Genomic DNA, 22,950 nt, shown 5'->3' on the forward strand with positions numbered 1-22,950 from the left:
CTCTCGTTGCTTTAGAATACAAGTAAGATTGTTCAGATTTATTAATTTGTTTTACTAGTTTTAGACCTGAAACTCTTTTTCTATACAAAGTGGCCTTCTTATTGTTTTTGCTTTTTTGTGAACTTTACTGAGAAGAATGCCTCCGTGGAGGCAGAAATTATTCAGGAAATTTAAATTTAGCAACAGCTTCTTAACAAGGTTGTAGGAGAAATAAAAGCTCCCCTTGTTTATAACTGTTTTACTTTACATTTCTGACTGCCTGGCAAAGTTTCAGTGGAAAAAAGTGTTATATCCCTGTTACGTTTAATAGAATCATAATGGCCTAAATATTTCATGTTGGCTGCATGAAGACACTGGAAGAATTATAGGCTTTCAGGAAAGGACCTTTTACTCTTATTTTTCATATACGTATGTTATGATTTAGAAGCTAATCTATTTGGAAGTTAATTATATTATTGTTTCATGTACCAAGGATCCTGAGCAACCAATAATCAAGCAGACCTGTCCATGCTGATGGGTTTTCATTTTCAGAAAGATTCAACCCATTTGAGGGAATAGATTAGCTTTTGCAGAAACAAGTATGGCTGAAGTGGACACATTTAGGGAAAAGATGGTTGGCAAGAAAAAGGAGGGGAGAGAGCCCTTTATGTAAATAGATATTAAGTAAAAGTCTAAAAATATGTTTATTATAACATCACAGGCAGTTCAAACATTATAAATAAGAATCCATGTATAATTTTTACAAACATTTGTTGCAGTGTAAAGTATGTTGACGCTGGTAAATTTGCATCTGATGAAGCCAGCTTTGTTAATGAATTTGGAGTGAGTAATACAGACTTGCTGCACAACTTAAATGTAAAGATTGCTGAACACCACTTTAAGTTTGAGTCATCCATACATTTAGTGATGTGATGAATGTCAAGATTAATTTGCAATAAATCCATTAGTAGTCATGGCACTGATGTTAGTGCTTGCCATATAGAAACATGCATAAATAATAAAGATGCCACATTCCTCCAGATTCCTTTCCATGTTGATATAATGCTTGGAACTGTAGTTAAGATGTACTGTTGCTGCACATTGAATTCACTTATATAATAAAGTAAAACATGTTTCCATAAAAATAAAATTTAAAAAATGAAGCTAGATGACAGTTCATTTTGTGTAGACTTGCCCCTTTAGAATCCTACCATACTAGATGTTTTATGGCAATGAACTAATATTCTTTTTCTCACAAAAGCTGCCATGTGATGCAATTTAATATCCTTCCCATTGTCAACTATTAGTGAATGTAAATAATAATAGAATGGGTTTATGCGACAAAAGTGCTAATACAAGGAATGAAATACTAAAAAGATTAATAAAAATCAGGATGTAGGAAAGCCATTTCTTAAAAGGCATTGGTTGGAACACAACTTTGAAAGTAATCAAACTTTTCTAAAGGCTCTTATATTAAAATGAAACAACAATGTTGCAGTGTTAGTTATTTTCTATTGTTGACACATATACACACATCATCCATTCTCTTTAAAATGTATTGGGTTGGGAGAAGTTTTTCACCTACTAGGACGGGGGTTGGGGGGGTGGGGGTGGGGACAGGTGCCCCCCTAAAATAGAGCGCAAGCTACAACCTGAATTTGGCCGTAACGCAGGAGTAACGTCAGAAAGAGGTGAGAATGACCACTTTAACTCACCGAGCCCGTCGTACTGAAGTAGGGAAGAACTCTGAAAAGAAGGTGGAAAGTGAGGAAGACACTAATCAAGACAGAAGTCAAGACAATGAGGACACTGGAGATTCTAAGGATATCCGCCTCACCCTTATGGAAGAAGTATTGCTCCTGGGACTAAAAGATAAAGAGGGTTACACATCTTTCTGGAATGACTGCATATCATCTGGCCTGCGAGGGGGCACCCTGATAGAGCTGGCCATGAGAGGTCGAATCTATCTAGAACCCCCCACCATGCGCAAGAAGCGACTGCTAGACAGAAAGGTACGGCTAAAGTCTGACAGCCCAACAGGTGATGTTTTACTGGATGAAACTCTCAAACACATCAAAGCAACTGAACCCACAGAAACTGTCCAAACATGGATAGAACTACTCACTGGTGAGACCTGGAACCCTTTCAAGTTACAGTACCAGCTGAGAAATGTAAGAGAGAGAATTGCAAAGAACCTAGTAGAGAAGGGTATTCTAACCACTGAAAAGCAGAATTTTCTCCTATTTGACATGACTACTCATCCAGTGACCAATACAACAGAGAAGCAGCGACTAGTGAAAAAACTTCAAGATAGTGTCCTAGAACGGTGGGTAAATGATCCTCAGCGTATGGACAAGCGAACACTAGCACTACTGGTGCTAGCCCACTCCTCCAACGTGCTAGAGAATGTCTTCTCCTCTCTGACAGATGACAAGTATGATGTGGCAATGAATCGAGCCAAGGACCTAGTAGAACTGGACCCTGAGGTAGAGGGGACAAAGCACAGTGCCACAGAGATGATCTGGGCTGTGCTGGCAGCCTTTAATAAATCCTAAAGCCAGCAGGTGGGTTTCTCCTTTTCCCTTGCTGTCCAGTGACTGTCAGAGACAACATCATCGAGTTTTATGTGATGAGATGTTTTCCATCATTTTTTTTTCCTTCTCTTGAATCAAACCTGTTATTTGGGGAAAGCAACTTCAGGACTCCTCCATAGACCATGACTATTATAAGCAGACTTTATACTTCCACTCCAGAGGTGAATAAACTGGGTGAACCAACACACACCCAATAAACATTTTCTCTCATTTCTCAGTTTACTTCCATCCAGTGTACTTTTGAATTAGCAGGAATATCTAAGTGAGATCTGGATTTCTCTAGCCACAGAATGTGAATGAGATAGAGCAAACCATTTATCACATTTTTTAAAGTTTGTTTTCTATCTTAAATATATGTTTTCAGTCTATCTCTCAGGCTCTGCTAAGTAATGTAGCTTGTTGAAGTAACCATCTCTTTGAATAAGGGGCAATGGAAACAAAACTAATTTTTGGAGCAGATGGTCTCTGGGATATAAATGCATATCCCGCTAGTGATTTTCTCATCTTTCCTTTTCTAACCTAGTGAGAATATTCCAATGTGATTACCTGGTTCTCACGGTCCTAGTACCAGAAATATATTCTCTATTCTCTCTCAGCATTTTCCTACTCCATCATTCATTAGAACAGAAGTCTAAAAGAAAAAAGGGTATCTCTCAACCACCTCCTTCACGCAGTCAGCAATTCAATTTGCAAAGAAGGGAGGTGGCATCAGAATTTCCACTCTTTAGTACTTGACTATCCTGATTCCTCCAGACTACTTTAAATGTCCCTACTCTGACTGAATTTAGGGAGCTGTAAATTCCGATTGCTGAATAGCAGCATCCTGAGCCCAGACGGTGTATATAAACTCTAGATCTTCTGGTTCCCTATTTTGTCTTCCTACATAAATTGATAGATTCTGTCTATATTTAAGGGTTCTGGAAGTAGTTTTATCTATATTTAATCCACAGATATCTTCCTAGTCATTCGTCCTGTCTCAATACAATGTCTGTCTAACCAAATTGCTAAAACATTTTTTAATTCAGTAGTGAATGCAAAAAGGAACTTATTAAGTAAAATCGTATTTATAAGGGCAATTAGATGTTAAAAGCATCCCCACATAAAGTCCAGTATTTGGGAATATAAAGAGAACAGACACCAAACTGTGCTAATGTCAAGCATTTGTTATGCTGATGATTTTAATGGATCTTGCCTCTTGACAACTACAGAGAAACAGGCTATCAAAGCGATAATACAGATGACCCAGACCTGATATCAGATCTTCCTGATCAGAAGTAATTAAATGAATGATTGTAATTTTCATCTCCTCGCCTAAACCTGTCTAGCTCCACAAAATTCACCAACTCAATTAACTTTCTTTTTTCACTTTAGATATCACTTAGGTGACCAGAGATATAAATTTTAAAGTGAAACAAATTCTTAAATGTGAGGCTGAGTAGAGATTCAGTCTGGCTCTCTCAAAAAAGTATAAAAACCAGTCCATGGATGTCTCTACCTGACTTAGTTTTTCTTTCCATTTGAACAATTCGGCATGAATTGAAACCAGGTTTTCCTGTGGCAAGTTTCAGCCTGATTGGGGGAGTAGAAGTTAAGTTCTTTCTAGCAACTCTTGGTCAGTGTTTATTTTTATATTGTATCTCAATAAGATGAAGATGCCTTCAGTTTGAATCTACATAATGTTCACTGCAAAATACCTTTTCATTTAATGTATATGGCCTTCACGTTTCTGTACAATAAAGATCAATTATTGTCAAAAAAAAAAATGTATTGGGTTGGCCAAAAATGTCGTTTTTCCATAGCATATCTCCAAATTTATCTATGTGTACTTTGACATAACATATATGCAAAAAGTGTATAAATTATAAGTATATAGGAAGATAAGTGTTCAGAACATGAACACAGCCACGTAAGTCCCACCCAGATTAAAAAAAAAGAGAGAGAACGTTACCCAAATCCAGAAGCCCCCTCCCCCCCCCACTATGTTCCCTCGCAAGGGTTAGTTCCTCCTCTTGGAAGATAACGTCATGGTGGGAGGGAGGAAAGGGGAGTGACTGCCTAACAGGTGTACTGCTTGAAGTTCTGAAACTAGAGAGAGGTAATAGTTACCCAAATTTGTGAATTCATTGCATGCCACTGAATTGTACACTTAAAAATGGTTAAAATGATAAATTCTGTTACTTTTTCCCACAATTAAAAAAAAAAGACCAAAAAAAAGAAGAGTAAACACTGTTTTGACTTCTAACAGCATAGATCAACTTTGCCTGCTAAGTTTTGTATAAATGGAATCACAATCTTTGGGTTTTTTTTCTTTTATTCAACATCATGTTGATGAAAATCAAAGGCATTATTGAATGTAGTTGTAGTTCATTCATCTTCATTGCAGTAGAGTATTCCAGTATGTAAATATACCATTGTTTATTCCACCACTGATAGATATTTGGGTTGTTTTCTATTTTGGACTATTAAAAATAATACCACTATGAAAAATAAATATATTGGGCACTTACCACATGACAGGAATTAGAGCGAGGTGTTACTGTGCAGTGTTTCATTTAATCCTGACCGAACTCTATGAGATAGGCAGTGTTAATATCCCCAAGGATAGGAAACCCAAGAGTTAGAATAAGTAGCATGGTCAGTGTCATGTAACTAGTAAATGATGCAGTTGGAATTTGAACCCAGGTCTGTCTGAGTCCAGATCTTACACCCTTAATTTCTTAGCTATTCTGCTTCAGTACATACATCATGTCCTTGGTTGAGAAAGATGCATGTTAAATGAAGCAGATTTTGACACTTTAGTCATCTGATCCACTATATTTTATTGTGGGAGTATTCTCATATTGTTAAGGTCACCAAAATAGAGTATATTGTAATTTTCTGTCTTGATGGAAGGAGGGCTTTAAGAACATAGATTTTTAGAGTTTGATGTAAAGTGATTTTTTTTTTTAAGCCAAGATGCTTTATAGAGGTAGGTGAAGAGAGATGTGTTGGGAGCTGCACATCTAATTCTCTCGCTTATTCCAGAATTGTGCTGTGAGTACAATACAATGCTGTATTGTGCATACTAAGAAAAAAGAAGAGACTCGGGGGGGGGGGGTCAAGGAAGGGAGGGAATATGGGGATATGTGTATAAAAACAGTTGACTGAACCTGGTGTACCCCCCCCAAAAAAAAAATAAAAAAAAAAAAAAAAAAAAAGAGCAATGGGAGGAAAAGAGGCAGCAGCCATAAAAAAAAAAAAAAAAAGAAAAAAGAAGAGAGACTGATTTCCAGATGTATCTGAAGAAAAAGGACACAGAATAATTGCATTATTTGGCACATGGTAGTACACTTGTTTTTGCTTGGTTTTGGCTGAAACCTGAAGAATTAGAAAGCCATTGTAAGGAAGACAGAGTAGGTACTGGCATGCTACTTGCCAAGTCTTAACATTTATTGGAAAAGATTGAAATAGAGATTAAATCAAATCTTGAGTAATGGTATTTGTATTGTGACATTTATCTTACCGAAAATATAAATCTTTAAATTATTATCCTCAAGTTCTGTAATGAGCAACTGAAAACTTTTATAGTTCCACAAGTTTGGGAAGTGTACCCTGAACTAAATGTTAATCTACATATATTAAATGTTCTGTGATTTCACATTTACATGTTATTTTTTTTCTTTTTTAAAAGCATTGTGAGGTGAAAGGACAGTATATAATCATGAGGTGCAAATGTCACTTTATGGATATGAGACATTCGGATATGATAACAGTTGGCCTTGATAAATTCAGACCAACATATCCAATTAACTTTTTCTTGACTGCCTTGTTATGATAACAGAAACATTTCTGTAACAAAAAAAAATATATAGGAGTAGAATCTGGATACTAGGTTTCCTACCAGCTCCTCCAAGTTTGCAACTTTAGTTAACAAGTTAATCCTTGTGACTAAATTTCCTCAAATGTGATGTGGGAGTAATGCTTGCCCTACTTTCCATACAGAAGTAGAGGAAATGAAAAAAATTATTGTGAAAGTGATTTTTAATGTTAAACATTATCATGTAATGTATGATATTGTTGTTTTACAGTACTGCCTTACTCTGGTGATTCAAAAAAACATCTGAGTTCTTAGATTTGTTTTATATTGTTAAGTAGCATCTGTACTTGAATATTTTTCTTAAGTCACATGAAATATATAGTCATTAGAGGAGAAAGTTAATTAAAAGGAAAAAAATAAAATCAATCAAGTACCAACACTCAGAGGTCACCAGCACATCCTCCTTCTAAAGAAATCTTTACTTTTATATGTTCTTGTTCTGTTTTTATCAATGTAGGCTTTTCTGAAACATTTAATACTTAATCGTTTGCAAAAATTACCAAGAAGAATATTTATCATATAGTGCTTGCTTAGTATTGTGGTGAACAAGCTTCCGATGATATAGAACATAAATGGTCCTAGAAGGCTCAGGTATTTCCAATACACAAATATATATATATTTTTTCTGAATTTTCTTTGCTTGCACACTGATTAGTGCCTTTCAAATATAACTCACCTATTCTCACATGAGAGAGACAAACTGCTTTCATGCCTTAGTATTCAAGAAAATGAATAGCCTTTCTACCACTGCATTTTAACAAGATTCTGTTTTATCACTTTTACATCAGTATAATCTTGACATGTTCCGTGGATCAGGTCTATGTACCAAGGCCTGTTTAACCAACCAGGCACATTAGGCATATTGCAGAGTTCTTTGGAGTTTCTCTGGGGCCTTTGGAAATGTCTCAGACAGAATACAAATAATATTTGGCCCCAAAATATAAAAAGAGAAAAAAAATTGCTATTATCAGCTATTTAAATGTACATGAATGTGACATTGTCGATTTCATTTAATTGGTAAATTTGGTTCCTAGAAGTTTAATGTGTAGATATCTTGAAAACATACTGCTGTACACTCAATTTTTACATATAACCCTTACTCTTGGTAGAAGCTATGTTTCCATACACACAAGATGCTTTGTGGCCTAAATTTTAGTATTTAATCTTATTGCTTTCCTTACCATGTTGGCACATAGTAGGTACACAATAAATATGTATTGGCATCTTTTGTTATTGGAAGGCTACATTCCCTGCTATAAATTTGTATCTTAAGGTCTATTCCTGGGATAACTAAATAAATATTTCTCTAGTCCCCTTTAGTGTGGAGGAAGATTCATTTTCCTTTATATGTATCTTTGCATGTCTCTTCCAAATATTCTGACTCAAAGAATTAATTTTATTGCATTAAATGAGGTAGATGCCAGTGGTGCAATGAAATGGGACTTTAACATATTGGATGCTTAGGAAATTTGTTTGAAAAAAACTCTTTTTAAAGCAAGATGGATAATTTACTGACATCACCATCATAAAGTAAAATTTGAACACTTACCAAATGAGGCTGTGACATTATTCTTATTGTTGTTAGACTAGCATTTCCTTTGGGGAAAAAATGGGTCTTTTTATGGAGCTGAATAGTTTGACAGCTAGTAGATGTTGCTTGTTAAATAAGACTTGACTTCTATGGATGGGATCTATTATCTGTATTTTCTTGACGTGACTATTGGGTCTTATGGCTGTTCATCCATTAGTTATGATCTGTCACATATGAATAGGCCCTCTACCCATAAAAGTTGATTCGTAGCATACTTCTTGCAATTTGCTTCTCTGTGCTGTATGACCCTGTCACATCTACATGCAGCTCTTGTTTCAAAAACAAGTTGATATATGTTTCTGCCCCTTTTGAAGCATCCAAAGTCAATGTTTCCTACTAAACTATTTTTTTAAACTGGCAGAAAGAAATAAAACCCCATTACATTGCATGGTTGTCCAAATCAGTGGAAAAAGCAGTAATCTCCTGTTTGTTCTGAAACACCTGCTGGTAGATTTAATGAGTGTATTAAAAATGGAGCTGCCTTGATACTTCTTTTTAAAAAAAAAACTATTCTCTTTCTTGAGCATGTTTGATTAAAATCTGTTATTTGCTTATTTGCTTTGCCATAGGTGTTTTGTTTTTGTTCTTGTTATTTTACTTTATTTATGATTGCCATGGTATAAATTTAATACTTTACTGATATGTCAGCATAACAAACATAGGAAAGTGTGCCCTTGATGTATTTGGACTAATTGATTTTGGTTTTTGTTTTCCAGCTGGGACAACGTATATCTTTAGCAAAGGTGGTGGACAAATCACGTATAAGTGGCCTCCTAATGACCGGCCAAGTACACGAGCAGACAGACTGGCCATAGGGTTTAGCACTGTTCAGAAAGAAGCTGTATTGGTGCGAGTGGACAGTTCTTCTGGCCTGGGTGACTACCTAGAGCTGCATATAGTAAGTACTTCTAAACTAAGATTCAGCTTTTAGTTTTTACCAATAGCTTTTTGTAAATAATGTATAATTCTGCTTTTTGGACGTTTCCTTTCCCAACAACCAGTACTTTGTTACAGAAAATATAAATATGCTCTAGAGGTAATAAGACCTTATAGCTATTACTGTTGTTAAAAATGTTCTTGACAATAGATCTTTTTTCCTCTCAATTCTCTGTTCACAAAGAATTATTCTTGGTGTGTTTTTGGTGACTTTAGGCAGTCTTACCAAATTAATAAAAGAAAACATTATGGTTCAGTAGATACTATTCCATCTGGCTGGAAGCAGGAGGTTGTAATACTGGTGACGTCATCAGATCTGGATCCTGGGTCCTTATTTCTTTTCTCACCTGAGAAAAAAGTTGTCTAAAGTTATAAGCAATGGGCATGAAAAAAGGAATCTTTAAATGTATTTGGGGATATGAAAGAAAAAGGCAAAAAATTACTTCTATGCCATCTTATACTTATTTTGATACATACACATTAAGAAAATACAGTGGACTCTTCCCATTTATATCCTGGTACCATGACTCTTCCTCTTAGTTCTAAGCCTCCCACAAGAATTTAATTAGCTCTTAGTGAATGTCAAATAGTTGTTCATAAACGAAAAGCTTTCTTTACCTTTTAAAGTTGTCGTAACTGACTTTAGCTTGGGGACTCTTCCCTGTATCTCTGCATTCAAAGAGTTACTAATTGGTATGGTTGCAATTCTTTATCTTCTCGTCTCCTCACAATATTGCAAAGAATCACACATATATAAGTATCTTTCATAATCAAGAGATATTAATATTTTATTGATATATCAAAATAGCAACCATAGGAAAGTGTCATATATTCAAAAACTCTAAAAGGTTCTTATCATCATAGTTCTTGTTCCAAACTCTATCTTCTGGAAGGTCCTCTTCATCTGCCTCTCTATTCCTGAGGCATGGTTTATCTCTTCTGCCTTATGTGATTCTTATAAGTTTGTTTTGTTTTGCTTTTGTTTATCCCTGCAAGTTCTCCCTTTACCTGCACCTGTGTCTCAGAAGACCTTTGATTAGGTCAACATGTTCTTTCCTGCTAGAAACTGGCCTTAGGCTGTCATCCTAAAATGATTAGGAGAACCACCAAACACCAAAATGCATTATCACAGACTTGCAGGTCTTAATTCTCAAAATTTTATTCATTTATTTTCTTAATCTTAGTTTTCCATTAGACTTCCAGAATTTCCAATAAGCTGAGTAGGGTCTACAACTGACCACAAGAGCTGAATTCATTGCTAATGTTGAAAAAAACAAAAAAATATGAAAAAAACAAAAGACAAAAGACAAAAAAAGAAAAACCTCAGCACAACCATTATTGAACCATCGTAAATTTTCAATTCAAAATGCAGTTGTCAAAATGGGAACTCTTGGAAGGTAATTTCAGCTGCCTCTCAGTAAATATCTAACAATCAGAACTGAAGGCATCTGGATTTTTACAGCATCACACATAAGTGATCAGCTGAGATAAAACTGAACTAATGCAGTAAGGAATCTTGCTGTTCAGAGTAATCTCAACTTTCCAAATGTATTTGCTCCATTCTGATTTAAGAGCCTTGCTACTTCAAAAAATAAATAAATAAAAAAGAAAACAAGAGCTTTTTCCTCCTGAAAGAAATTACTTATTGATCCATAACCAATTACACACTTACCCTGAGAAAAGGTTCTACAATGATCACTCTCAAATCGTAAGGGGCCATGTTATTGAATTACTCAAACCACTGTTGTTTGTTTTACGTTTACAGGAATGGGTATTTTTTTGCAATTCTGATCAACTGTGGCCTTAGAGTCCTTTTATATGTAAAGGGTTGACTTTTCAGGTGTCCATACCAGCACAGTACCTTCTAAAGCCAGAGATTACTGATAGATGTCCTGTGAGGCCCTCCTTATTTCTGAGTCTCTTCTCTTGGTCTTGTCTGGCCATTCACTTTGGATTCAGTTTTTGTTTCTAACACCCTTCCTCTTGGATTTGCTGTCTTCAAACTCTTTCTTAATCCTAGCCTGTCCTTGACTAGGCAAAAAAATAAATAAATAAAATTAAAAAAAAAAAAAAAAGAAAATGCATGTTGGTTCCCTGGTCAGCCCTACTCACTCCTATATCAACTACTAGGACCCAGTTTTAGTCCAAATATAGTCAACTAAAACTTTGTTTCCCTCATTTTCTCTCATTGGTTACAAGCAGTGGTCAGCCATTAGTGACGCAGCAAGTTGCTTTCACTTTTTTCCGTTTCCAACATACAAACAAAATTAAGCCAGTGGTTTTCTTTTTACTTCTAAAATTTACCTTTAACTCTTTCCTATAATGTTGGGTACATGGAGGAGGAAGAGAAAAAGGAGTTAGATATTTGAAAAAAGGAAGAGAGAGCGTGAGAAAAAGAGAGAAAGGGAGAGAGAAAGGGAGGGAGGGAAGAAGAAAGTAAAAGGAGGGAACATGAAGTGGGTGGGGACCAAAGCTGATGCCCAAAGCTGATAGAAGCAGAAGTATTCTTAACAATGATACTAAGATTTGGGAATGTTCAAAGGCTATTTTATCAAATGGTTTATGTAACTTTGAGCGTATCCTGATTTTCCCCAAATCATTTTTTCTGCTTCTTTCAGAATTGGAAACATAAGAGGAAAACAATAATTGTAGAAAGATTATTACTATTGTTTGAGTTTAGTTTAGAAATATGACTTAAAAATTAACCTCATGATATCACAGATGTGTTTAATCTATAAAAGTTAGAAATTTTGGTTATCCATTAAACTTTCAAGAAAATTTCTATAAACCTTCAAGGTCAGCCAAGTATGAACTATGCACCGATCTTATTTAAAAGTCACATTTATATCCTTAATTAATGGAATTAACCAATAAGCTGGAAAGTTGATTGCACACATTAAAAGGTGCTCCAGTCTTGCTGAATTGTGTAATGCCACTTTAGTTAGATAACTTATAAAATGTGATTGGCATGTAATTTCAGTGATGTGAATATTTGACATTATCCTATTTTTTTCAAATGATCATGTTTCATTTTACTTAAAAATATAATTATATTTAAATTTTGGTTAACTATATTCTTAAAAATATAATAACAGAATAAAATGATGTTTGACTTAGGTGGCCTAGTTTTTACAGATGGATTTTTTTGCCATATTAATATTAATGCTACCACTATTAACCTCATGATATTGTTATTGAAATGTATAAGGTTTTAGGCGGGAATGAGGGGAAGATAAAGACATGAAGTGAGGGGCAATTAATTAGCACAGTGCCTAGAATATAAGTGCTCAGAAGTGTTTTCTGAAATAATAAAAGAATTAATGAATTATATATTGAAAATATTGTGGCTTACGTTAAGTATAGTCTCAGATTTTCTGTAGTCAAAGTGAAGTCATAGATGCAGTTTGGTTTCTACATAACTGAAGAAAGTCATCCAGCTTCTTGTTTACAATATAGAGAAAGTGTAACACTTGACACATACAAGCTGTATTATTGAAAAGTTACGTATTTTTATTGACGTTGTTTTCTGAATCTTTAGCTAAGAATTGATTATGGTAGTTGATTATTTAAAGAAAGTGTATAGTGAGAATTTTTGTGGAATGATTCTCTCTCAATAAATACCTCATTTATTGTAACTCACTTTTATCATGAATTGTTCTCTGGTCATTTCATAGCTGTCCATTATTTTCAAATAGAGATAAACTTTTTAATGTCATAGAATAAAATTTATAATAAGGTGACTAATAAGAAAAATAAAATAATATAGAAATGTGGCTTTCAACATTTATGTCAGTACATGCTAGGAGCCTGTCCAGAAATATTTTCTGAGCAACTAATATGGCCCAGACCTATGTTCAAGGCACTCTGGCTACAAAAATAAATGAGCTCACCACTTAGTACTTTTCTCAATAAATATTAGTTAGATGAATGAAAAAGCCAGCTGGTACCCTGGTCACCAGGTAGCTTAGATAATTTATAGTAAACATACTTTGTCACAAAGTGACTAGTGTTTCTTGGTTATTTCTCCATCTTGGTATATCTCCATTTCTTCCCTTTGCAGTTTTAACTTTCTTATCTGCATAGTATTTATAAGAATGTGGACAAATAATAGGTTTTTAGATAAAGAATATATAAAAAGGGACTCATGAACTGTAAAGTGTTCTGTTATACACACTTAAATTAGTAATGATGATTATTTAATCAATATTGAATAAAATAATCTCTTAGAGGCAATAAGCAAAAAAATTAAATTCAAGTTTTTCATAATTTATGAGATATATCTAGAAATTTTACCAATGTCGTCACTCTAGAGAAAACATCTCTCATATATCAGTCTGGTAACGTTAATTGGAGATTACTTAACCCTTTTGACTTAGAAGAAAGCACTGCAAATGTGTGCTCACTCACTGCCATGAATATTAACACATGCATTGGTTCTGACCAGAGGAAATGTGTGGAGGATGGAAGAGGATGAGTGGAGAGTGTTCTTTGAAATTCTTTCATCTTGGCAGCATGAAAGAGCATTGCAAATTTGATTAGTGAATTGTTGTATATATTTGCCTTGTGTTTCTTCTTTGTACTTTCCTAGGCCGGAAGCCTTATTTTTGAAACCAAGCTCTTAATTGATTTTGATTTAGAAATACACCTTTTGATCAGCAATTTTAGTGTAGACTAGAAGCATAGTGAATTTATAGTAAATATTACATCTCAAAATAACTTATCAGTATTGTTGACATGTCAAATTTCTCATCATCTTATGCTTTACGAAGATTAATTTTAAAAAATATTTTTAAAGTCAGTACCTATATACAGATATATACCTATGTCAACAAGATAAAACCTAATTATTCCGTCACAGGTTTTTCTAGAATTTCAGCTGTGTTTCATCTGAAATATTCTTTTTAACCAACAGATTCACCTATTTTAAGAATTTCTCTTTGCCATGTAATATTTAAATTAAAGCCTATACACCTCCCTATCACGGTAGATATTTTATTTGATTTTGTTTTCCTGGTTCTTACGTGAATTAGAGAACATGTGGCCTATTTGACTAGAATTTTAAAAGAAAGACTAAAACAATATCTTTTTACTGTGTGTTGTAAAATTCTTGCCCAAGTTTCTAAGGTATGTAGGATGAATGTTATCTTTGAACAAAGTGGGAGAAATGATGATCATATTTCTATTGGCTTAAGTGCTGTCCAGATATCTTGAAACAGTCTCTATTTGGGGATGAATGGGCTCAAGTGAATTAAAACAAACTCCTCCCTTCATCCTTTCCCCTTGGACAATATTTCAGTGTCTCATTTTCTAATTTACTGATTGTCACCTTTAAGCATAAGTAAATCTCTCTGAATTTGGTTTTAGATTTCTAGAATTATTTTCTCCTCTGAAATTCTATTGCTGTGAAATTTAATAAAGAGAACCAAAACAACTGTTTTTACCTGTATCTCCTCACTTCATGTACTTATCACTTAGTTGCTTAAACAGTTACCACACCTTCTCAGTTATCTTCCTGTCTCTATTCTCAATATTTCCCAACCCATTTTATATACTTACGTCAGGTTAATTTGCTAAAGTGCTTGTTTGATTATTCCTCAGTTATCCCTCTTTTGAAACACATTGATGCTTCCCAGTTACAAAAAGGTAAAGGCACATTCTGTGACTAACAGTTAATGTCTTGAACATCCTGATCTTAATTTCCCTTTTCAGTCCATTTTTCCACAATTTTATTCTTATCTTTCCACTCCAGTGAAATTTATTGATACACTTTTTTTAAAAAATGAACTTCTTATTGTCATTTCTATATTTCTGAATCTGTCCAGAAGGTTTCTTCTCATTCTCTCTCACTCTCTAGATTTGGCTCCGTCGTTTTCTCTATTCAAATGTTGGGTGTTTTCAGGGTTGGGCCTGGGATCTTGTAGCCCCCTGAACTAGTAGAAAGAAGTCTAGAGCTCCAGAGTATCTTCGGAAAAGCTACTGGAACAATGGCCAGGACGTTAGCTAGGTAGAGAAAATCTTGGACATAGATTCTTCTCCAATCTATGATCACTACTCTTCTTGATGTATTGTTCTGTGTTGGACCCCGAGCTATTTTAACAGAATGGTTTCAAATCCATTCTAAGTTAGCCAGTGATGAATTGCCTTGGTAAGCCCTTTTCTTATGACAAGATGCCAAAACACGAAGCTTGATGAATCCTTTCTGACTACTGAACACACCTCCATTTCTTCTGTAGCTACTATTTTTCAAAAGCCCACCTTCAAGAAACATTCCTTTGGCCCATTCAACACATCATTATTGATCACCTATAATGCAGTTCATAATGTATTACCTGCCTATTTTTATGTAACAAATTCCCCCACAATTTAGCAACTTAAAACAGCAAACATTTATAATCTTATACAGACTCAGAAATCCAGGAGCAGCTGAGTTAGGGTATTAAGAGATTCTCAGGAGCAGACATAGTTAAGATCTCCCATGCTCAGAACATATCTGAAATCCAGTATGTTCATTCTTATAATCAAACAGAGTCTACGTGTCTTTGGAAGAGATGGTGAGCAACAATGAAAGCATACACCAGCTTTAAGATTAAGGATGCTAGCTTTTGTAGAAGTCTAAACGCAATATAGATTGATGGGAAAAAAGTCATGAAGACATTGGTTGAGGGTTAAGAGCTAGTTTGAGGAATGCATACTGAATAAGGAGTCATTTGTACACTCCTTTTATTGCACCAAAAAAACAAAAAACCAAAAAAAAAAAAAAACCCCACTGAAAGTCATAAACAAAATACATAGGAGTAGTAGTTAAAAAATGCAAACAGCATAGCAAATACGTCAGCCAAAGACCCAGAAACAAGATGGAAGTAACACTATGGCATTGTAGTCCTATGAAAGCTGATGTTGGACCACTTCATTTGTTTCAATGAAAGGAAGGAAATGATGTAGGTGAATATACTCAGGGACACTCAAGTTAACAGTAGGCATAAATAATCCACATTTTAAATCAGGAGCAAAGAACTAGAGATAATTTTTACTGAGCCCGAGAAAATTTTTTTTCATGAAAACATAAGCATTTTCAGAGCTGTGAAATGCAAAGGTGTTATCTTTAGGAGCTTACTTTAGGAGGTAGTACACTAGACCTGGGGATGCTTAGGTCACAAGACAGAGGAAGCTGTTTAACCTCTCTGTCAACAAAGGACAGCCCTGGAAGAACATGCTTTTCAGGCTTCTGAGGAGACACTTCATGGTGGTGTTCACCTATCAAGAGAAACAATTCTCCTGAACCTACCCCTTCGGGCCTTCCTGCCCAACAAAAAGTGGAAATACAAGATTGGCAGACCAAAAAACTCTTTGGTGAAGGATCAAAATTTAATTGATTATTAATGCTTTTTGGCATATGAAAAAAAAAAGTTAACATTCCTGAAATTCTGCTCTACATTTTAGCTAGCAAATGCAGACTGCTTACTCCCAGATACACATCCTCAGTCCTGACTTCCCCTGTCATCACCAACAAGCATTTCCAAAGACTGACTCAGCATCTCCACCTGGATGTCTGGCAGGCAGGCACTTCATTAAAAGCTGAATTTATCGTCTTACAACTACGTACCCATCTACACAATTACAGATGAAAATCTTGACATCTTTCCCATGCTTGCTTTTGTGAACGAATCTGTTTCTCACCAAATTCCAGAAAGGTGTCTCAGTTAGTACTGCCCAATAGAAATGTAATGTGAGCTGTGTATGTAACTTTGTTTGCTAGAAATCACATTAAAAAAGAAAAAAAAAAACTCAGATGAAATTAACTTTTAATATTTTATTTAACTCAATATATCCAAAGTATCATTTTAACATATAATCAATATATTTTACTGTTTTACATTATTATTTCATACTAAATTTTTGATATCTGTGTGTTTTACACTTATAGTACCTCTCAATTAAGAATCTAAATTTGCATCAGAAATACTGTATATTTTATAAAATTTCCAGTTGGAAATGTAGATTCACATATCTGAATTATTGTAAACATACTTAAAAATTTTCCATAATTGAATCAACTATCAGTTTTAAATTTATATTTAACTTAATTACAATTAAATACATTTTGAAATTCAGTTCTTCAGTTGCATTAGCCACATTTCAAGTGCTTAACAGAGCTTTAGAATTTATCTGCTTTCTTTGACTCCCATTATTCTTGCCTTAAGTGAATGTCCTCTTCTTGAACTGTTACACAGACTTCAAACTAATCTGTCTGCTCACAAGTTTCTTCTTTCTAATGCGTCTCTGCACTGCCACTGGAACGATTGTTGTAAAGTAAAAACGTGGTTATTTCAACCTCTGGTTCTAAATGTTTCATGGCAGTGGGTCTCTCAACCTTTTTTAGTTCAAGACATATCTGACTGATAATGTTCAGCCACCTCTATCAGTAATTGTGCTCACTTAGAGGCAAAAAAGGCTCCTAAGTGAACAAAAGCAGGGAGAGTGTAGCACAGAACTTAACACTCAACCCGTCACTCTTCCCCTACCCGCTCTGCTCTGCAAGACTGTGTCTCAGCTCTTCATCTGCCAGCAAGGCTGCTCAGGGATGGGCATGGACTCCCTGTTCAGGCTATCGATTTGAAGTCCCTTCATCATATTCATTAAGTATTTTTTTCCCATGTTTATTTAGGGTATGGGGAGAAGCTGATTTTCTATTTTTCAAAATTGTTTACATAGACACTTAGTAATTTACTTCACCTGGACAAAGCAAACTCAATTGTCTGGAAAAGAATCCACCCCAAACCCTTTATCATTTTTTTCATAGTCCTTGTACTTCTGTTTTTGGTGGCGATGTTGTGAACCAGGCAAAATTTGGGGTTCAGATTAAAGTGTTTAAGTTCCGATGGCAGATCCTTCATTTATGATGAACAACGTGATGCTGGGCAGCAGTAAGTGTCAGGAGGGTGGGGACTTCCATCTATTTCGTGCACCTTTGTATTCCCAGAGTCCAGCTGGAGCCTGGAATTTAGCAAATGAGCAATAAATATTTGTTGAAATAATCGTTTGGTTCTAGAAGCTCTGCCGATTTAAACTGCCTGTGTGAATTCTGAAAATGTTCAAGGGCAATAAGTAGGTCAGTGCTGCTCCAGTCAAGGGCATGGTCTCCTTCATAAGTTGGTTTATATTTAACTTGTTAAGGGTGAGTTAGAGATGCAAATCTGAGCTAGCTGCTAGCATGTCTCACATTCATTATGTTGCTTCTTTATAGATTGGTATCTTGAGACAAGATTCTGATGCACCATGCCTTCGCCTGTTATGTTGGAGAACCACTAGTCTATAATGCAAATAGTTCAAAAGCCAAACTCCTTAGCTGGACCTGCAGTGAATGCAAAATCTGGGCTTATTTTCCAGCTCTATCTCCAGCTACTCCCAACTCCAACTGAGACATAATCTCATTTTAATATATGTATTTAACATACTTTATTTAAAAAAAACACCTTTCAAGGCACTTGGAATACAGTCGAGTGAGGTGTGGCTTTTGACCTCAAGTATCTTAGAACTTAATGGATACATTTTATTCTTATGGCGTATTAGTCACAGAATGTAAGCATAGGCTGATACTCCAAACCTTCATACTGCAGAAGCTCCATTAAAGGTTTTTTAACTCTATGAAGACATCTGTAAGTATGATGTTTATAAAAGCAACCAATAATCACAGAACTTCTAACTTTACATTTGTTGTCCATTTAATATTCATAAAAACACCACAAGTAAAAAATATTATCCTGATTTAGTTAATGAGGAAAGGAGGCACAGGTCACACAGCTAGTAAGCAAAACCAAGATTGGAACTCAGGCAGTCTGACTCCTAAGTCCATGTGCTTAACCTCTGGGCCTCATGCAGGTGAAGGTATAGGGGACAGCCCCTCCTCTGGTTACACCCCACCACTCTCCCTGTGGTCCGCTTAATGCAGTTTTGTGAAGTCAAACAACCTCAGCTTTTAGCATACCACTCATCACTTGAATTACTGAGCATTCCAGACATCAGCTACATAAACTATTTTCTCTAGTTAAATAAGGACATAGAAAGTTATCTGGTTGACTAGTTGCCTCAAACATTTTGTAGTTAGCTAGCTAGCTTTTGTAATTAGTTAGATTTGTAAATTTGGGGTGTACATAATTTTAAGGGCAGAGAAACACAATTTTCGAAAAAAATTTGTGCCAATAATGAAATGACAGTCAGCAAAGATAGGCCTCCAGAGTGCCTTTGTTCATGCTTATTTCTGTCTTTGAAATATTCCACTTCCTCTGGCTCCTGCTTGCCTTCCTCTCTTTTCTAGTCTGGTGAGTTTCTATTCATCTTTAAGGCCTGGATCATATATTTCATGTATTTGTGAAGCCTTCCTTGGTCCCCTAAGGAAAAGCTAATCATGCGCATCTTGGTAGTAACATAGCACTTTGTCCTTAATTCTGTTATATTACTTACCATAGTCATCATAGTTATTTCCTTATGTGTCCTTTCAGCCCATTAAATTGTGAACTCATCAAGTTACTATGTACCATGTATTTTTATATCTCTGTATTTTCAGGCAGTAGCACAGGACTTATGAATACATAGTGATAATATTTATTAATGAAGGAATGCAAGCGTGAGTGAATGGCGCTTTCATTTTTGGCTTGTGGCCTCCCTTCTCCTCTTGCTGGTAAATTTCCACTGTGGTGCAAGAACTCACGTGAGGAGTGCTCTCCTTGGGGCCCAGTATGAGGTAGACTCCCAAAGGGTAATGGTGAAAGCATGTGACACTCTCCTGGGCTCCCCTGTTACAGCCTACAGGGGGTTGCACAGTCAAGGCAGAGGCCAGACAGCTGGGGCCTATCATGAAATGGACTCATTATCCACATGCTATTTTTCTTAGGAAAGGAAGTCTTCTTTCACATCAGACCATTGACCAGCTCCACTTCCCGGTTCAAATACTCCAAGTAGTCAATTCCCTGAGATATAGTATGCTTCTGATCTGCTGTCTGTATAATTATTTTGGGTACTTATAAAAAAACATCTGTGATAATTTCCCTGCATTCTGACTTGATGAGAGAAGATTAATCCAGTTGGAGAGTGAAAGAAAAAAGAACAAACAAATAACAACAACAACAAAAACCTCCTGTGGTAATCCATCCTAATTGATTAGGGTTGTGGAGAGTAATTAACCTCTACTATCCTGGCAATGTGACCATCCTTTTTTTTTCTCCTACAGCGACACTTGTTAGATTGATGGAAGTGAAATTGATTCTCAATTTATTAAAATAGTTTTTTTAATACTTTTAATTAATATATATTAAATGTTTGAAATTCTAACATTTAATTGCCTCAAGCAGGGTTAAACGCTTTGAAATCAGGCTCCCTCTGTTTGTTGGCTTAGTAAAAATAATAGCACAACAATTCTGTTTAGCATGTACTGAATACTTACTATGGACCAAACATTAAATACTTTGCATAAAAATTATATTTCATTTAATGTTCACAATAACCCATTGAGGTATGAATTATTATCTCAATTTTATAGATGAGCAACCTGCATTTTTAAATAATTGACCCAAATCACATAGCTAGTAAGTAACTTTTCTGACTGCAAAGCCCCATTTTTCTTTTGTGCAAAGGAAAATTGCAGACTAGCGCAGCTACTTTTTCAAATGATCATACAATCCAAATTACCAATCCTAAATTAGTGAGTCTTTACTGTGTATTGCATTATGAGATTCCTTAAGCATGGGCACAAGTTAGAACTTCTGTGTCCCTCAACACAATACACTAAATAATAATAGAGTGCCATGACATAGCACATGATATTTGTTTTAAAATTCTTTTAATGGGTGAAATTATAGGTATATTGTTATTTTTTGAGTTGTGCCTAAATGTGGGACTAAACTAATACTGTCACAAGAGTATCGGTGGTATGTGTAGATGAATATAAAAATAACCTTCAGTACTCTGGAAACTGGCTGGAGAGAAAGCTTTCATCCTTTCCACAGGTTCTAAAGCTAATGCATGAAACCTAGACAGCTTGACCTACTTTTTTTTTTTTTTTTTTTTACCAGCAGACAGGATAGAGTCTCTGTGTATCTCAGCATGTAAATGAGGGGAGGGGGGAAAGGGAATTCATCTGTTGCTTGTATCTCTTGCTGATTGGACATCTTCCCAACAGAAATGTTCAAAGGAAAAGTATGTCATCCTGTTCATTATTGTTAATTAGCAGTAAAAGCAAGGCTTTGGGGGCTCTGTATCCCATAGGACATCAGCTGAGAAATGGGGTTGAAATTTTAGCAGTTATATGTGAAGTAAGGTCAGGCAGCCTGCCATGTAGGCTTCAGAACTGAGTTTGTTTGATCTTTAAAAGACAGGCATTGCAGAGAAATTTCACACGTAGAAAGAAAAAATTGTAAATTCTAGCTACCCCACCAATGCCTAATTCACAACCAGTGGTTAGTTTATTTGTAGCTGGCTATTGTGATGGGTGTTGGATAAATGAAGTGGCTGGGGGTGCTTTTTTGGTATTTGAAATTGCAACCTAGATATTGTTCATTATTATGTGACAAACATATTGCAACCATCAGCTTCATGATTAACTAGTTTTCAGTGAACTTTCTCTTCAGTAAACTGTATTTCTGTTTTTTAACTGCTCTTTTTTTATTTACTGGCTTTTTTTTTTTTTTTTTTGATTTTTCTGTCTAGACATAAGCTGGATTCAACAGATTAGTGATGCATAGAATTGGGTCTGCAAGGCCAATAATATTTTATGACAGGCTGTTCAGAGGGAGTTGAATTTTATCTGTTGTTCTATGTCTCTATTTGCTTTCCAGAAAAAGACCATATTTTTAATAAATTTTATTTTCTTAGGTCATAAAAGTACTTATTAAAAATTTTAAATACAATGATGAGAATAAAAATTAGGAACTGACTATAATATGACCAAACGTTTTACTGTGGTGTCTAAATTCTAATCTTTAATTTTACTCATATACATATATATTTCTTTTCCTTTATATATATGTATAAATAGCTGTATATGCTGACACACTTGAACATTATTTAAAAAGACAATATTTTAATGTTTTTATATGATGCATACTCTTCTTTAACTTGATTATTCTTATTTAATATATTTTGGACATCTTTCCATTTAAGAGCGTGTAATCTCATATTTACCTCATAGGATCCTACTATAGACATACTAAAATTTAGCAAACCATTTCCCTGATGATGGATATTTTGTTTGTTTCAGAATTTTTAGTATTACAAACCAAAAACAATTTTAATCTTGTAAAAATAATATTTCACATACATGAATATATATATTTTGGAAAGATACATTCCTACAAGCAGAACCATATTTATTGCAGAGTTGTCCTTCAAGGAAATTGTACTGTTGAACACTCCCACCATCAAATATATATGGATGTCACAAACTGGGTCATTTTAAGAAAGACAAACTAGCCTGATTATTTCTTAAGACTCTGTAGAGTGATTTTGCTTTTTGGCCTATTTGATTTGAGTGTGTTTACATTGTAATAATAGCACTGGTTTAAAGGTGGTACCAAACCCTCCTTAGCTTTGGTCACAATTTTTCTCATATTCTTACAGCATTGACAGAATAACAATAGGCTGAGGAAGTGGAATAAGGAGTTCGTGAATCATATGACTCATTTTAGGAAAGCAACAGCTACACAGTTTTCTGGGATGAGCCAGGCAGGCAAGAGGTTACTGTTACGACTCATTTCAAGTCTGCCTTGTGTTCTTCACCTTCTACACATTCCATAATTCTTATTTTTACCCCTAGTCACTTCTTATTTTGATCATGCAGTCCCCAGGAATTGTGCAACAGCAGTGGAATGTGACAGGCTTTTAAATGTATTAATATTGTCGACATTATTGTGGTTAATCTCAATGTAACAAACGGAGTAACAACAGATGTGTTCTGCTGTTAAGCATTTAGTAAGGCATAGATGTCTTAGCTCTTGATAGCC

General features: G+C 35.1%; 2 protein-coding genes across 23 annotated transcripts in view; both read left to right on the plus strand.

Moving 5' to 3' along the window:
- Positions 1 to 22,950, plus strand: part of NRXN1 (neurexin 1) — a 1,070,346-nt gene that overhangs the window by 756,134 nt on the left and 291,262 nt on the right. For all 22 annotated transcript variants that reach the window (XM_057740906.1, XM_057740886.1, XM_057740889.1 and 19 more), the window contains one exon: positions 8,737 to 8,918. In XM_057740906.1, the coding sequence (XP_057596889.1) occupies positions 8,737 to 8,918 (182 nt within the window). The remainder of the gene's footprint in view (positions 1 to 8,736; positions 8,919 to 22,950) is intronic.
- LOC130856496 (Golgi phosphoprotein 3-like) lies at positions 1,614 to 3,030 on the plus strand. Its single transcript, XM_057740911.1, has one exon. The coding sequence runs from the start codon at positions 1,677 to 1,679 to the stop codon at positions 2,532 to 2,534; it is 858 nt and encodes a 285-aa protein (XP_057596894.1). The 5' UTR covers positions 1,614 to 1,676; the 3' UTR covers positions 2,535 to 3,030.

Source organism: Hippopotamus amphibius, chromosome 7, assembly GCF_030028045.1.
Source record: "Hippopotamus amphibius kiboko isolate mHipAmp2 chromosome 7, mHipAmp2.hap2, whole genome shotgun sequence".
In the NCBI taxonomy this organism is placed as follows: domain Eukaryota; kingdom Metazoa; phylum Chordata; class Mammalia; order Artiodactyla; family Hippopotamidae; genus Hippopotamus; species Hippopotamus amphibius.